This window comes from Yamadazyma tenuis, chromosome 2 (genome assembly GCF_029203305.1).
Source record: "Yamadazyma tenuis chromosome 2, complete sequence".
NCBI lineage: Eukaryota > Fungi > Ascomycota > Pichiomycetes > Serinales > Debaryomycetaceae > Yamadazyma > Yamadazyma tenuis.
The window spans coordinates 1,867,789-1,883,704 of NC_089462.1; the positions used below are offsets into that span (position 1 = coordinate 1,867,789).

The 15,916-nt window shown below is 45.9% G+C and overlaps 7 protein-coding genes and 1 non-coding gene across 8 annotated transcripts; 4 read left to right on the forward strand and 4 right to left on the reverse strand. All coding sequences in view use genetic code 12, as the record gives it.

Annotated features, from left to right (window-relative positions):
- Nucleotides 1-5: 5 nt before the first annotated feature.
- Nucleotides 6-1,013, reverse strand: PSN45_002221 (uncharacterized protein; the record flags this gene model as incomplete). The annotated part of the gene is made up of 1 exon (XM_066157819.1): nt 6-1,013. The coding sequence occupies one exon, from the start codon at nt 1,011-1,013 to the stop codon at nt 6-8; it is 1,008 nt and encodes a 335-aa protein (XP_066013916.1).
- Nucleotides 1,014-2,275: 1,262 nt separating this feature from the next.
- CSM3 (chromosome segregation in meiosis- protein) lies at nt 2,276-3,034 on the forward strand (the record flags this gene model as incomplete). Its single annotated transcript, XM_006689195.1, has 1 exon — nt 2,276-3,034. The coding sequence occupies one exon, from the start codon at nt 2,276-2,278 to the stop codon at nt 3,032-3,034; it is 759 nt and encodes a 252-aa protein (XP_006689258.1).
- Nucleotides 3,035-3,056: 22 nt separating this feature from the next.
- On the reverse strand, nt 3,057-4,650 carry PSN45_002223 (uncharacterized protein; the record flags this gene model as incomplete). The annotated part of the gene is made up of 2 exons (XM_066157820.1): nt 3,057-4,442; nt 4,498-4,650. The coding sequence occupies 2 exons, from the start codon at nt 4,648-4,650 to the stop codon at nt 3,057-3,059; spliced, it is 1,539 nt and encodes a 512-aa protein (XP_066013917.1).
- Nucleotides 4,651-4,807: 157 nt separating this feature from the next.
- RPN10 (proteasome regulatory particle base subunit rpn10) lies at nt 4,808-5,587 on the reverse strand (the record flags this gene model as incomplete). Its single annotated transcript, XM_006689194.1, has 1 exon — nt 4,808-5,587. One exon carries the CDS (start codon nt 5,585-5,587, stop codon nt 4,808-4,810), a length of 780 nt encoding a protein of 259 aa, XP_006689257.1.
- Nucleotides 5,588-5,686: 99 nt separating this feature from the next.
- Nucleotides 5,687-5,944, forward strand: PSN45_002225 (uncharacterized protein; the record flags this gene model as incomplete). Its single annotated transcript, XM_006690149.1, has 1 exon — nt 5,687-5,944. One exon carries the CDS (start codon nt 5,687-5,689, stop codon nt 5,942-5,944), a length of 258 nt encoding a protein of 85 aa, XP_006690212.1.
- Nucleotides 5,945-6,152: 208 nt separating this feature from the next.
- MET5 (Sulfite reductase [NADPH] subunit beta) lies at nt 6,153-10,433 on the reverse strand (the record flags this gene model as incomplete). The annotated part of the gene is made up of 1 exon (XM_006689192.1): nt 6,153-10,433. The coding sequence occupies one exon, from the start codon at nt 10,431-10,433 to the stop codon at nt 6,153-6,155; it is 4,281 nt and encodes a 1,426-aa protein (XP_006689255.1).
- Nucleotides 10,434-10,705: 272 nt separating this feature from the next.
- On the forward strand, nt 10,706-10,795 carry PSN45_002227. The gene has a single exon. It is a non-coding gene; the product is annotated as a tRNA-Tyr (tRNA).
- Nucleotides 10,796-11,843: 1,048 nt separating this feature from the next.
- Nucleotides 11,844-15,234, forward strand: PSN45_002228 (uncharacterized protein; the record flags this gene model as incomplete). Its single annotated transcript, XM_066157821.1, has 2 exons — nt 11,844-13,155; nt 13,607-15,234. 2 exons carry the CDS (start codon nt 11,844-11,846, stop codon nt 15,232-15,234), a joined length of 2,940 nt encoding a protein of 979 aa, XP_066013918.1.
- Nucleotides 15,235-15,916: the final 682 nt, after the last annotated feature.

Consider the following 15,916-nt stretch of genomic DNA (forward strand, 5'->3'; position numbering starts at 1 on the left):
TGTTTTTAGATGACCGGGTAGGGAGGATCGATGGAAGATGTGCGTGGCCGCTTCAACAAGTCGCTTATGGGGATGGCGTTGTGCGGCATATTCAACTGGCTGGCAGACGAGCCTGATCTGGATCTAGTGGAATGGTCCACCGGACTGGCCAAAAGAGTCTCTGCTGTGCGTGGCTCCGACGCCACGCGTCTCTCGGCTGCCCTCTCCAACTGCTCGAGCATCTCGAGCTTTTCAAGCTTCTCGCTAATGGACCGCAGCTCTCGGTCCATCATCTGGGGTCCCATGCGAGGAGATACGTTTGCTGAAAACACTGGCGACACTTCGCCCAGCCGGTGACTGTGGTTACTGAGATTGCGGTGGTGCTCAGGGTGTGGGCCCCTGGATTTAGGGGCATTTATGGCCGGAGTATTTATGGCGTTGCCAATCCACACAAACCGCAAAAACCGGTTGGTCAACTTGTACTGCCGGTACACCGTCTGGTTGTCGATGGTACAAAAAAAGCTCAACGACGACCCGAGGAAGAACGGCGTCTTCAAGTGACCGCCGTGGTACGAGCTGGCAAGTTCCATGTGGAACTGGTGGATGGATGCAATAATCGAGTGTACAAGGCCATTAAAACTCGAAACCTGGCTCAAACCCGCCAAAACATGGTTGGTGAGAACCGAATTCATAAGGGCCACCAGAACCGCCGGGTCGACGAAGCGCACCTCAAACACGTCGATGTTGGCGGTGTTGGTGGTGTTATCCAAGATCCGAGTAAAGGCATTGCTGACGTAGTAGTAGCTCAACACCAAGCAGCCTCTGCCGTAAAACAACCACACCTTAAACAAGAATGCCACCACGCTGGCTGCCTGGAACGCCGATGCGTCGACCGTGCGAACCAAAAGTGTGTTTTCGGCGTTGGATATCAAAATGTAGTAGATCCAGTAGTTCAACAAGAACCGGGCGTGCTGGACGTTCTTGGAGTCGGGTCTGGCGCCGAGGTGGTTCAAGGCCTTGATCGATAGAAGCATCGGGTACACGAAGCACACGGCCAGTGACGCTGCCCAAAGAATATGTGATATCATTTGTACTCACCACAATCGCAAATAAAGGCTGCAATTATACTGGGACAAGCGTAGAAAGAAGGCCACTTAGATACAATAGCGGGTAGGGTAGGAATAGAGCCACTTAGATACAATGGCAGGTGGGATGGAGGAATGTGTGTTGATTCTCGAACGGGTAAACTCTGTTTCTAGAAGTATTTGGCTTGTTTGACAGGAATATGTAAATGCAGCGCCAGTAAATGAGATTGAGAAGTTGGAATTTGTGTACAGGCACCTAAACTGGAGAGCAATACCTAGACACTTGCTTTATAAGTTGCTTTAACTTGCTTTAACTTGCTCTATAACAACTTGCTTTATAAGACAAATGGGTAGGGAACATAAGACGGGCGAGGAAGATGAGGGTGACGGTGTCCGATAACAGGCGTTTACCGATGTGGATTCCGCGAGATTTCCTGACCGATCATTAATGTGTCACTCATACGGCATACGAGCTGAGACGTCACGGCCAGGGGTGGTAAAGGCGGCTATGTGAACTCTGATCGGTGAGGGCGGTCAGGGTGAATCCGCCAACAATCGGCCAACAATCGGCCAACAATATGTGAGAAGGCCTTTGCATGACACGGCCATTGTGTAGTATTGTCAACCGACTGCGTAAAATGATCTCGCTTGTGTAGCGCGCTATATACAATAGGTTCACGATGGTGTTCATTTGGGGCTGCGAGTTATCGGATTTATATATTAAATAATTATGGATTAGATATTAAATTGCAGTGCATAAAATATGATGGGATTAAAAATTGGTTAGGTATTTATTGGATTAGATGTGAATATTGGACTGGTTATTTTATTGGATTGATCGGCTTAAATATTGGACTGGTTATTTTATTGGATTAGATGTAAATATTGACCGGCCTAAACATTGGATATTAAATAACCATTGGATACTAGTTTTTGATTAATCATTGGTATTAATTATACATTGGTATTAATTATTCATTGGTATTAATTATTCATTGGTATTAATTATTCATTGGTATTAATTATTCATCGGTATTAATTGCTCATTGGTGAATTGATAGAGTTCTAATACGGCACCCTCTGCCATTGAATTCTCTTGGAAAAACCAGTGGCCGTTGCCGGCTCTAAATTCGCCCTGCTCCCTCTAATTCTCCCGACTGGCCATCACCGCGCTCTTCTCACAATCGCGCTCAATTCCAATTCAACGCGTCATGTCCCAAGACCCAAATGATATACTCGGCCTCGACCAACAGGCCCCAACCGTCCGCCGTACAAAGGTCTCCAAGATCGACCAGGAAAGACTCTTGGGCAAAAAAGGCCTCTCCTACATCGAAAAAAATTACCCAAAACTCCCCCGAGTTTGGAACAAAAACAACAAACACATCACCTCCAAACAATTGCGCTACGATCAGGAATATGACAACTTATCCTCCACCTTGCAGTTCTACCAGCTTTGGTGTCATACCTTGTTTCCCAAGGCCAAGTTCAAAGATTGTATTCTGTTAATTCGTGGTGTCACCAATAGATCACCTCAGCTCAGAAAACACAGAAAAGCCTTGATAGACACGGAATTGAGTAAATTAAGAAGCAAAATGGGCTTTGTGGATGTTCCTTTGGATGAAGATAATGAAACTCTTCCGACGGCTGCTGCACAAAACGAACAAAACGAAGCTACCGAAGAGTACCATGTGGATGATGACTTTGACTTTATGCGCCGTGAAAATGGGCTTTTTGTGGATCCTGACGAAGACATCTACAAGTCGCCAGCGCCTCAACCATCTCCACCAGCGCCTCGAACATCCCTGCCAGTACCCCCACAAAGGCCACCGGCCCCTACGCTCTCTGACGATGACTTTTCCGATAACGACCAATTTCTTCTGGCTGCAGACATCAACCCTGACCCTCTGGAGTTTCAGCTCCAGGATGACCATGATGCTGAGTTAGCAGCCATGAACGAGCTTGGAATGTGAGATTTAAACACTATAGACGGGTTCACCCACTGATATAAAGTTTCCGCATCACCAGCACATTGTTGAACACCTTTGAGATCGTCTGGTCGTCAAACTTCTTCTCACCCTCCTTGTTGAAAAGTCCTACAATATACCCTCCCGACCGGAGGAAAAGAGCCGTTTTGGGATTCTTGTCTCCCTTGAGTGATCTCAATTTTTTCTGTCTCACCATCTTGGAACTGTGTCTATAAAAGGGCATCAAAACTCCCACGTTATAAATGGAGCTATTGGTTTTGGTCTTGTAATGGATGCCAAACTCGGCTTCAAAACATTTGTGGTGAATTAAGTTTTCAAAGTTCAAAGACGTATGGGTAGACCCATAACATCCCATGATCCGAGACATAAACTCGTTTTTATCAGATGGCCTCTTGACGAGCTTGTTGGCATACGCAAAGCTGTCGCTTTCGATTTTATTTTCTTTGGGGAAGTACTTGGATTCGATCTCATAGCTCTCAGCAATCCGAATCTCCAAGATATAAACGAAATCGGCTTTATAGTTGACACTCAAGATTTTACATAACAAGTTGGATGCTCTTTTGATGGTCCCCGTCTTCATAAGCTTTTCAAATAAGCTGTTGTTATTGACAAATTCTTCTTGTTCAGCCTCGTCCGTCAACTTTGTCAAGAACTTGAAGTTGTTGTTCTGGGAATACGGACCACCTGGCCCATCTTTTTCAAACACTGTCATTAACGAACCTCTAGAGGTGGCTCTTCCTAACTTAATTTGCAATTCATGCAATTCGGTCATTTTCTCGTCGTACCTGGCTGTGGAATACTTGGAGTTGGCTCTAACATTTTTGTACTTTAAGGACATATCCTCAATGGGAGTATTGAGCACCTGTGTTATCTCACTGCTAAGCTGTTTCAAGATGGTGATACTTTCGTTGCTGAAACTCTTTCTGGGGAAGGAGTCGAATATGGCCACCACACCAACGATGTCTTTTCTATTGGCCGCCATTAAAGGAACTCCGCAGTAAAACCTGATATAAGGAATCCCATCAACGAACGGGTTGCTGGTGGTTCTCCAGTCTTTGGATGCATCCAATAACAAGAAATAGTCTTGTGAAACAATTGCATGCCCGTCAATGGATGCAGGTCTAGAAACTTCACTGGCATTCAACAAGCTTTCATACTTGAACACCACTTTCTTGGAGTTGACGATGGATATGCTGACGCCGCTAACGTTGAACTGCTTTCTAGCCCGGCTGATGATTTTCTTGAAGATGGGTTTTTCGTCCCACTGCTTCAAGTTAGTATATTCATTTACAACCTTGGCCCGGCTCGACTCGATATAACATTCAGGTGGTTTCATGAAGCGAACGTCCCCAACGCACTTGGGCTTGGGGATTTCTGACAAATTCCATTTTCCCTGGTTGCTGTTAGTATGAATTTGGTTTTGTGGACTCGGCTGCAAAAACGCATACTTTCGAATAAGCATCTAAAAAATGGGCTTTAGTCATTTCAATCGGGCTGATCACACTCTCCTTATATGGAGCAATGAAAGTGACTGGATGGCCTCCTTTTTCACCCGAGATATGGGCTTCTGGAGTCCTCTTTTTGTTACTTCTGCTGAGCATTGGCAAAGATTAAAGTGGATTTTTCGCTGCGGTATATAGAGCTACAGTGATACAGCTAAAGTGTGAATGTTATATTAATCATGAGGCTTTAGCCCAGGGGTCTTCTCTAACGCACCCTTTGACTATCGATCTCTCTTGTAATCTCGTGATTCTCTCCCTATTGGTCTTCATCTATCTTGTCCAACTCGGGCTTTTCGGCCTTCTCCTGCTCCAAGGCTTCCCTCTCCTGTCTGGCCCTCTCCTCTTCCAACGAGAGCCTCAAGGCCAACGCCAAATCCGGGTCCATGTTAGGATCTATCAAGTCACCTCCACCGAAACCATCCATGCCACCACCCAAATCACCATTGTCCATGTCGTAGCCTTCCTCCATCAATATAGGTGACGTAGCCACGATTTCATACAACAACCTGGGGCCAGGCGGAATTGTCACAAGATGTGAATTGTCATGGTTATTTATGGCATTGTTGAATTTCTCCAACTTGGAGGTGTTGATGGACTCTTCTCCAAAATTCACCACGTCGATGGCAATGTTGTTTTTCTTCATCTTCTTGGCCAACTTCTCCAAGTCCTTTTCACTCTCGGTGATGGGACTCCCAACAAACACTATGATTCTCTGATTTTGCACTTTGTTCTGACGGTGCTTCAACGCCAAAGCAGCTACTTGAATTCCACTGGAGAAGTGACTTCCCCCATGGACCTTAGTTTCATGGGCTCCGGAAAGAATCTTTCCAAAGTCGGTGGTCAAGGTACTCAAAACCTCGGGGCCATTGCCTCCGTATGCCAATAATCCAACGGTGTTTTCAGGATTGGAGTTGACCTTGTTTTGGAAAATATACTCTGTGGCCGACAATTGAGCTTCGTACCGAGAGGTGGGATAGTCCTCATTTCTCATGTACTCCGAGTTGTCGATTGCTATCATCGTTGCTTCCAACACCATTTTTGTAGCTGATTGTTATAGTTAATATATCTATCGCCACCGATACAAAAATGAAAATGATTTGAGTTTCGCGGGTTTCCAAAATATAGCTTTCAAACTATGCCACGCACAACAAGACAGAAGAAACTATTGATAGAGCGGTTCAAGACCATGAGTGATGAGAAGCTCGAGCTGCTTATACGGACTTCCAATACCGTGTGCAACACCTACGACTCACGCATCAACCGTAAGGTCAATTCGGTGAATGTGACCCTCTGGAACGTGAAGATCAAAGATGTTCTTGAGGTTGAACGTCGAAAGGCCTTGAGTATGAAGACGTTACTCGATGATGTTAAATCTATGAACGTTGGAAATTAGTGGGCAGGCCCACTTCCAAACCACCAGTTGGTGGAGTGAATGGCTACTGTATGGCAAGTCATGGAAGAATTCCAGCTTTACAATCACAACGAACCAAAGCAAGATCCAACCGATCCCAAATTGTGGAAAACTCGTCTGTGCTCTGCAATACATTTGGCAGAACCAAGCTACATGCTCTCACGATCTAAGTATATTAAATAAATAAGTCCTAAGCTTCTTCAGGAATGTCATCATGGAAATACTTACCCTCTGTAGTCTCCTTGATGACACCGATCCGGATCACAAAGTCACCAAATGGCTCGTTCTCGTGTCTTTCTAAACTCCATCTCTTAAATAATGGCAACAAAATGTCCAAGATCTCATCCTCCTTTATCGAGTACCGATAAATCTTATTCAATCTCTGCCCATGATGTCCACCTCCCAACATCAAGTTGTAGGCTCCAAAAGCTTTACCAACCAACGCCACTTCTGCCACCCATGGCCTGGCACACCCATTAGGACATCCAGTCATTCTCATCACCACCGAATCATGTCTCAAGCCGTAATCTTCTAAAGATTCCTCCAACTTAGAGACAAGTTCTGGCAAGTACCTTTCACTTTCAGCCATGGCCAACCCACATGTTGGGAATGCTACACATGCAGCAGAAGATAATCTTAACCCAGAAAAATCGGTGTTGTCCAACTTGTACTGGGCCAATAATGCTTTAACGTGGTTCAAATCTTGATCTTCAATGTTGGAGATTAATATATGCTGGTTACCAGTTAATCTGAACTCTCCAGACCGACCTCCACGTAAGAACTCGGCGACTTTCTTCAAACCGGTTTTTTGTGGTAATTGAGGAGTATCTTCGATTCTACCATTTTCGATGAATGCGGTAAAATGGTTGTATCCCAATTCATCCTTACACCATCCAAAATAGTCCACATTGGAAGTAATTTCAAATGGTTTGGGGTCTTCAAGTTTGTATCCTAACAACTCTTCCACCTTGCCCTTGAACACATCGACTCCCAAATCATCAATGGTGTACTTCAATCTAGCATGCTTTCTGTTGGTTCTGTCACCAAAGTCTCTTTGTACCAACATAATCTTCTCACACACAAAATGTACCTTATCCTTGGAAATGTAACCCAACATCGACCCGGTTCTAGGGTATGTTTTCTTATTGTTGTGGGTGGTTCCCATACCTCCACCGGCCAACACGTTGAAACCAATCACTTCGTTGTCTTCGACAATTGCAATCAAACCCACATCGTGGGCGTACACATCCACGTCGTTATATGGGGGAACAGTGATGACAATCTTGAACTTTCTGGGCAAATATGTTGGACCATACAAGGGTTCGTAGTCGACCAAAGCGTTACCAGAAACCATGGTTTTCTTCCGTTTAGGACCTCCTTTTCTGGTTTCCCAAACATCTCTGTCCCCAGCCTTGTCGTGTTCGTCTTCACCTTCCAACCAAATCTCGTGATAGGCAGTGGTTTCGGGTAACAAGTACTCGGAGATCAAGGTTCCCACTTCACTGACTTGACCGTGAATCTTGGCATTGTGAGGCAACGCACTCACCATGACGTTTCTGTTCACATCTCCACAAGCAGCCAAGGTGTCCAATAACGCCGAGTTCATCCCTCTGATTGCAGCCTTCAAGTTGTGCTTGACTATTCCGTGCAACTGGTAAGTGGCTCTAGTGGTCAATTTAATGGTTCCATTACCTCTAACGTCTGCCAACTCATCCATTTTTAAGTACTGTTCAGGAGTAGACTTTCCTCCTGGCAATCTCAATCTAACCATAAACGAATAGGCGGGTTCCATACCTTGAGTCTTACGTTCTTCTCTAATATCACGGTCATCTTGCATGTAGATCCCGTGGAACTTGGTCAATTGTTGGTCCACAGCACTGATGGCTCCAGTAGAAGTGTCCTTCAACGCAGGTGCAATGGTACCTCTCAAGAAGTCTGACCCGATCTTCATGTCTTCGTTGGTTAAAGGCTTTGGTTCTTCAACCGCATCGGCCCCGTCGACTCCCAAGGCTGTCCATAACCGAGGCATCCAGTCGTTCAAGCCGGTGTTAAAACCATCTGCATCTTGATCATCTCCCAAGCCGATGTCAGTCAACACTTGGCCTCCATACAAGGTCAACTTAGCAAACAAGTCTTTACCAGGCTTGTTGTAATAGTGCTTGTCTTCCTTTCTGGGCCAATATTCAGAGTCTCCCATACCAAACACAGAAAACCGAACAGAAGATAAGTCCAAGTCCACCGACGTCTTCAAGGCTTCCCAGAAGTTCTTACCGTTCAAGGGGAATTCACCTTGACCAGATGTGGAGGAAACAAACACAATGTTAGTTTCGGTGGGTAAGTCTTCAACCGAAATGTCATCCATGGCCAAAACCACCGCCTTTAAGCCTCTTCCAGAAGCTTGCCTGTGCACCTTTTTGGCAACGGCCTCGGCATTTCCACCATCAGAAGCAAATGCAATGGTCAATGGGGGTCCTGACAATCCTTGCAATAACTTGTTGAAGGAGTCGGCTGCCAATTTCTGCTGCTGTAATTTGGATTCCGAAGTGGCCGTGATGGCCAAGTTTCTCGACAATTCAGGGTTCTTCTTGGCCAATAACGTCAACTTGTTTTCCCTGGCCAAAAAGTCCTTCAACTGGTTCTTCAAGTTAGAAGAGTCCAACTTGAACGTTTGGTCACCTGATAAAGTTGGGTTATATCTGTACAATGGCCAGTAACCGGAGTCAACAGCTCTCTTGGTTTCCTTTAAAATCTCTAGGGTGTTCTCGTTTTCTGAGTGGAAGGGTAAATAGGCCAAAACAATCGACGGACCGTTAAACTTCTCGGCCTCGATGAATGCTTGCAACACCTGAGTGTAAGAAGAGTAGATGGCCACCGATGCCACGTAACAGTTGCCATAGTTCATGGCGTACAAACCCACATCCTTTTTGCGGAACCCGTTCACCTTTTTCTTATCGTCAAAAGGCTCATTGTCGATGATCAACATGTTAATATTGTCCCCCGAGGCAATCACACTATGAACTCCCGAAGCACCCAAATCATAGGACCAGGCATCAGAGCCGATCAACCAACTCGACGACAACTGGAAAAGGTGTTCCTGTGCCAATAATTGCTTTGCGGTGTCACTGGAATCGTCTGACTCCAATAGGTTCAAGATATTTGCAACCAATTCGGAGTGGTTTGCGGGACTTGGGGATTTGACCAAATCCAACCAACTGGATAAGTACTCGATCAACTTTGCATTGTCAAGCGTCTTCAAGCTGTTGCTCTCGATGGCCTCGTACACCTGTTGCACAAGCTGGTTGAGACTCTGCTTATAGTGCAAGAATTTACCAAAGCCAAACTCTGGGTTGGACTCAGTTCCAAGTGATCGGGCATTGAACTCGTTCAACACCGTCAAGCCCGCACCTGCCACCTGGTTCAACATCTTTGTGTATGGCTCTTCCAAAGAATAGGCATTTTGTACAGCAGCCGCAGCCTCATCGAGTCTGAGTTTCTCAGCCTTGGTGGACAATTCAATGTCAACCTTACCAAAGGCAAGGTTCTGCACCGGTGACTCAGAACGGGTGTTGGTCAACAAGTTGTCAACACTGGCAACCACGTTCGAGCTGTAGCCAAAGTACGCCGACACGATTTTGGTGAAGTTCTTTAACTGTTGGAAGGTTGAGTACTCTTGGAAAAAATCCAACAAGAGTGGAGAAAAGTGTGCTGATGCCGACGTTGTTTGCAACACCAATGTCAAGGTCTCGACGGATGCAGGGACTATCGACAATAGGTGACCGAGGTAAAATGGCTTATACACGTTGATGGAGACCAATAAAGCGTTTTTAGCAGAAAACGCAGACACCAAATCGGCGTTGATGAGACCCAAGTAGACCACCACGTCTTTGGGGTTCTTGGTGGCCTTGGAATTCAATACCCGGAAAGGCAGCACCTCAGCTGCCACGAGAATATCGTCGATTTCTTTGGATTCTTCCAATACCACTTTGGGGAACGATTTCACAGTCTTGGAGGGAGTGAAAGGTACCACAAAGTTGAACACCGACGTTGACTGGCCCACTGCCAAACGGTACGCCACGCTGGTGTTAGCGACCAAGTCAGCGGTGTTTTGTGATATCAACACCGGGAACTGCAAGTCTCTTAAAGAAGTTATGATGGAGAAGTCAAAGTTGGTTAATTCCACATGATGAACAACCGGAACCTGAGAAAACGCTTGCAAGGACACGAGGGGTAAACTCTGGAAGAGGGTCTTTCCAGATGTGATGACAGTGGTTACCTTTCCGGAGTCTTCACGGTCGATATCTTGTAAGTATTCGTTTATAACAAGATATGGATCATTTGCATCTATTAACACCTGAGATTGTTTAAAGTACTGAGAATAGGATGCTTCCACGGCCTTTGCGGGCCGGGTGGTGAACACCTGGCCGTCCACTGGAGATATAATCTGAGATATGATCTCAAATGCGCTAGACATCGATGAGGTTAAAGGTTAGGAAAAACTCTTCAAGTAGTGAAATAAGTTTCTGCGATATCATTAGCTTGTGTTCTTATTGCACGTGACATGCTGCAATTGGGGGATTTTTTCGCGGTAATAGGAAAACCGGAGGCTTCCATTGGTTGGCGTGCGCGAGGCGGGTTGCAAAAGCGGCTGGGCCTGGGTGGGCAGAGCGCTGGTGGTGGGGGTTGTCGCACTGGTGGATGCTCTGCGCGCTGCTCTAGGAGTATTTTCGAAAAAAAACCAAATTCCTCTTGGTGGCCAAGCTGGCTAAGGCGCGAGACTGTAATGAGTACCTCAAAGTAATCTTGAGATCGGGTGTTCGACTCACCCCCAGGAGAATTTTTTTTACCCCTTTTACATCTTGCCCCTCTCACTAAGTCACGCGCTCTGCCACCGCCATTCCGATTGAACCTACCGCCGTACTGGTGGTGAGCACGCACTAGATTTGGCCATGCATAAATGTTCCCGGCTTCCGCGAAAAGCCAGCTACCAAACATATAAAATCTCCTTTAATTCCTACATCGTCTATCATCCCCATTGAATTTTCCAATAAAAAATGGACAGTGAAAAAATCGTTGCTTGCATTATTGCCGTGTTCTTGCCTCCATTGGCGGTGTTCATGAAGGTGGGAGCCACTTCTCCTTTATGGGTTAACCTTGTGTGTTGTATCTTCTTCTGGTTCCCAGCTATTTTACATGCGTTATACGTTGTGTTGAAGGATTAAATTACTCAATTGAAGGCTCGAGACTCGGGCTGTTAGAAGACCGTGTCTGATGTAGGGCATGTTGAGAGTCGTCTTTTGTGACTGTATAGTTAATATATACCTTTTGTTGAGGGATGTAGAATGTAGATGGGTGGATGCTCACCTCGTCGACGGGGGCTTTGGGCGTGCGAAGGACGGAGTTGGTACAATTGGCCGAGAAGGGACCAGGTCCCCAGGTCTCACTACCAGGAATCTGCCAGGCCCCACTACACCTCCAATCCGATGCTCACCATTACACATTTTGCCCCACCTAGAAAGGTTATCCAGTAGTCATATCAACAACCGCACCGGCTCCAGCCTCGCCTGCCAACAGCCTCGCACACCCCCGTCGACTCGCACCGTACCTGCCTCCCGTGGCCCGCGCCCTCCAACTGCTTCGCATTAGCCCTGTCCCATGCTGGCACCTCCCCCTCACCCCCACCGGTCGTCGCTAACTGCAAACCTCCCACACCGCCGCCGGCCCAGAAAAATCCGCACGCCTGGCCCAATCATGTCGCCCCAGATGCTAATTTCACTGATAACAAGATTGCAGGCTGGTAGATCCACGCCCCGGCCCTTGTCTTTCCTCCCGCTGCGAAACTCTCAAACCATCTACATTTCATCTAAGGGGTATTAGATTCACCATGGCTACAGACGCTACCACCACGGAGTTGCCCCAAAACTGCCTGTTTCTGTTCTCCAAAAAACCGATCGACTCACCGCTGCCTCTCCAGCTCCGTTCCACCATCTCCAATATCCTACCGGTAACAAGCCCTAAACAGGAACCTCAACACAACTCAGTGATAGAGCAAGTCTCTACAAACGTGCCACCATCACCTATCAGCCTGGGCACAAAGTCTCACCTTAACAACATCAACTACGATGACCAGATCAGAGCCCCCCGTTTTAACTTGTTCAACCAGGTGAACGTGTCCACAGATGGGATCAACCGCCTGTTTTCCTTGAGTCTATCCACAAAACCCCTGACAACAAGCGTCCAATCCCAGGGTGAAGAGCCCACCGCCTCCGACCTGGTGTCGAACTCGGTGTACGTACCAGCAAATTTTGACCTTCATAACTACACTTACGCCACCTCCGTCGTGGATGATGCTGCTTCCAATTCCTCAAAGGCTAACCTCACCGATGCCCTCAATAACCTCAACGACAACTTGACGAGTTTCGAACGCGAGGACCACGACGAGACTGAGGACCCCAACCCGCCACCTCCCAACCCGAACGCTTCGTTTGTGAAGCCCGTTTACAAATACAAAAAGCCTCTCAGCATCCCAGCGGTGTTACGGCCACCAAACGAGGTGGAGCTGGGCTCCTCCTCCACCTCGTCGTCGCTGACGCCTGTCAACTTCAAGGTAGACTTGAGCAACTCAGACACCCTCACACAGCTGCAGCTTTTTAACCCTCAGTTGTTTGAAGGAGAGGTAAATGAGCCCATAGAGCCAAGCCATGCTCATTGGAAACCCAATAACTTCACCAACTGCTGTATGAAATGCTTCCAGACATTCGGGAGCTTTTTCAATATGAAGCGTCGTCACCACTGCCGGTTCTGTGGGTTTTTGGTGTGCTCCAAGTGCTTATTTGAAAGCAGTCTTGATGACGAAAAGTATTCGGCCACCACCAGAGGTGCTGCCTCCAGTACAACCACGGGTCTTATGTCGATCTACTTGGATGCCGAAGCCCGGTTTGTGGTGCCCATCTATAAGAACATGAATGCTGCAAATGTTGATGTTCTGGCATTAACCAGAGTGTTTAAAATGAGCAAGGTGTGTAAGTCGTGTGGCGACTACTACTTGAACGTGTTGTTCCACTTGAACAACTGGAATTCCAATGCTGCTAGCCCCTTTAGTACGGTGTTACCGTTTGTGATTGTCAATAATCCCTTTATGCAAAAGAACTTCAGCAAAAACGCCATTAATGAAAAACGAAATTCGGTCTCTAAAAGTACCGATTGGAACTGGAGTTCTTTTTGAGCTCTAGTTCCTCCCTGTGAGACACTTTACTTCTTGATGTATTAATTTTCAGATATAATTTATTCTAATAGCTAATTTTCACCATTCCCTACGCCCAATGACAATAGATTCTGGATCACAGATTCAACGGCTGATTTTTCACTTGAATTCCGTACTAGGAATTACCCTCCGGCAGGCGTGTTAATTGCCTGTTTGAGAACCTCCACCACTAGCCAACACGGGGTACATCCCGCATTTTCCCTTGTAATCCCTTATTGTTCAATCTTATCAAGTGACGTTGCTCCCGCTAATTTCCCTTTTGGGACGTCGCGCAGAGGTTGCAACTTTTTATCTTATCGGTAGGCTGCAACAATAGAATATAAAAGAACCCGGATCTTGTTTGTTTTCCCATCAGAAAACTATGCTTACTGACTCAGATATAGTTCCGGGAACCGTGCACTTAGTTGACATTGAAGGTACCCTCCACGTAAAGAAAGATGAACATGGAAACGACAAGGTCATCTTGAGGCCACCACCTTCCAAGAATATTAATGACCCATTGAGATGGAGTAGAATGAAGAAGTTCAAACAGTTCTTCATGTTATTCTGGTTGGCAGTATTTTTGGCTTTGGCGGTGGCATGGTCATCGCCAATTTGGTTGATTTGGACAGTAGACTTGAATTGTACCATCCAAGATTTGAACAACGCCATGGCGTTAACCTTCCTCTTTTTAGGACTTGGATGCTTGTTTTTACAACCCACCGCCATGAAGTTGGGAAGAAGATTCGTATATCTTATGTGTTGTGTGTTGATGATGATTGCCCAGATAATTGGTTCGCAGGCTACTTCGGTTCATCAGATATATGGGGTTTTTATTATCACCGGGTTTGCAGCTGCTCCTTGTGACTCTTTGGTTGAAATCTCCACTACTGATGTGTTTTTCCAGCATGAAAGAGCCAGTTTTTTGGCCCTCTTCATCTTGGCTCTCTATTTTGGAAATTATTTGGGACCTGCCATCAGTGGGTATATAGTGGACAGGTTGAGCTGGAAATGGTCGTACTATCTTCAGTTGATAATGTTTGGTGGAACCTTCATCGTCTTGTTGTTCTTCATGGAAGACACCACCTTTAGGAGAAGAGAAGGTGATGAGGAGTTTGAGGAAGAAATTCTTGGACAAATCAAGTCCAGAGAAACTATAGGTGTTGAAGAGGAAAAAGATAAAACCATCCACCAAGTTAACGAAGCTGCTTCGTCTTCAGACTCACCCGACGACGACTTTTCAATCGACCACTCGATTCCTGAGAGAGGTTACTGGCAGAAGATGAAAATCATTCAGACCGAGTACAACGACAAACGGTCCTGGTTCAAGATCTGGGCTCGGCCATTCCTCATGTTGTCTTTCCCAGCGATTTTATGGGGAGGTCTTATCTATGGGGCCCAAATGATGTGGCTTTCGTTGATTTCCACCAGCCAAGCCTCTCTTTACGGAGCGCCTCCCTACAGTTTCAGCAGTGGTACCATTGGATTATTCAACTTCTCGCCACTTGTGGGTAACTTCATAGGTATGCTTTATGGTGGTAAGTTTGTGGACTGGCTCACGATTAAATTGGCAGAGCGGAACAAGGGAATCATGGAGCCTGAATTCAGATTATACGCCATGATAGTCCCCACTATTCTCAATGCCTGTGGTTTATTGACTTACGGGTTGGCCAATGCCAACGGCGACCCCTGGCCTGTTTCGGTGATTATTGGAATTGGATTTTTGGGATTCTCCATGAGCTCTACCGGTGCTATCTGTTTAACTTATGCCATTGACTCGTACCACGAAATGGCCAGTGAAGGAATGGTGATGATGTTGTTCATCAGAAACATGATTGGTATGACGTTCACGTTTGTGTTCCAGTATTGGCTTGACAGGTGTGGGTTGGTACTATTGACATGGTTGTTATTCATGATGGCACTTGTCATCAACGGCTCATTTGTGTTGTTGATCATCTACGGGAAGCGGATCCGGATGTACACTAAGGACAGGTACTTGAAGTACTCCGATCCCAATTTTGGAATTATGTAGTGAATCCAGTAGTAATTATACATATAATTGTGACTTTACAAGATAATAGAAACCTAATAAAGTTTTGAGAGTTGCGAAAATTGCCCAAACTGGCTAAAAAACGGGGGAAAAACACGTCTTCAATAGTACCATCAAGCTTGAATACATATAACTACAACAGGCGAGACTCCAGCTCCAAAGAGGTGCTGGCAAAAATATTTACCATTGTATGAGTTGAATCGATTACACATCTCGTCTATGTCGCGTGAGAGGTATTAATCGTCGTTACGGTCTCTATTGTTATTTCGGAGCTGTATACACGACCGTTTGTTTATTTGCCTGTAAACGACAACTGCTAAAGTGGAAAAAATCAATGGCAGTGCGAAACAGTAGCACAGAAAAAAAATCGACAACAGATTCTACCCCTTTCTTTCCTATCACTCAAATCCTGGTGATTCTAGGGCTTTTATCGCTTGTAACTACGTTGTACCGTCCGTCTTGAATCCTTGTGCAGGCTGTTTCCAATTTTGCCCAATTTCCCGCTGCCTCCCTGTGTTTTTGTGTGTGTTTGTATTTATAAGCACCTTCAACCTACCTGCCTTTTAGTTTATTCCAAAAAGCGTGTGTATCATCTTTATTAAGGTGTTATTAACTTCCTATCGTCTTGTTCCATCGTCTTCAAGTGCACCCACGTACTTTTCCT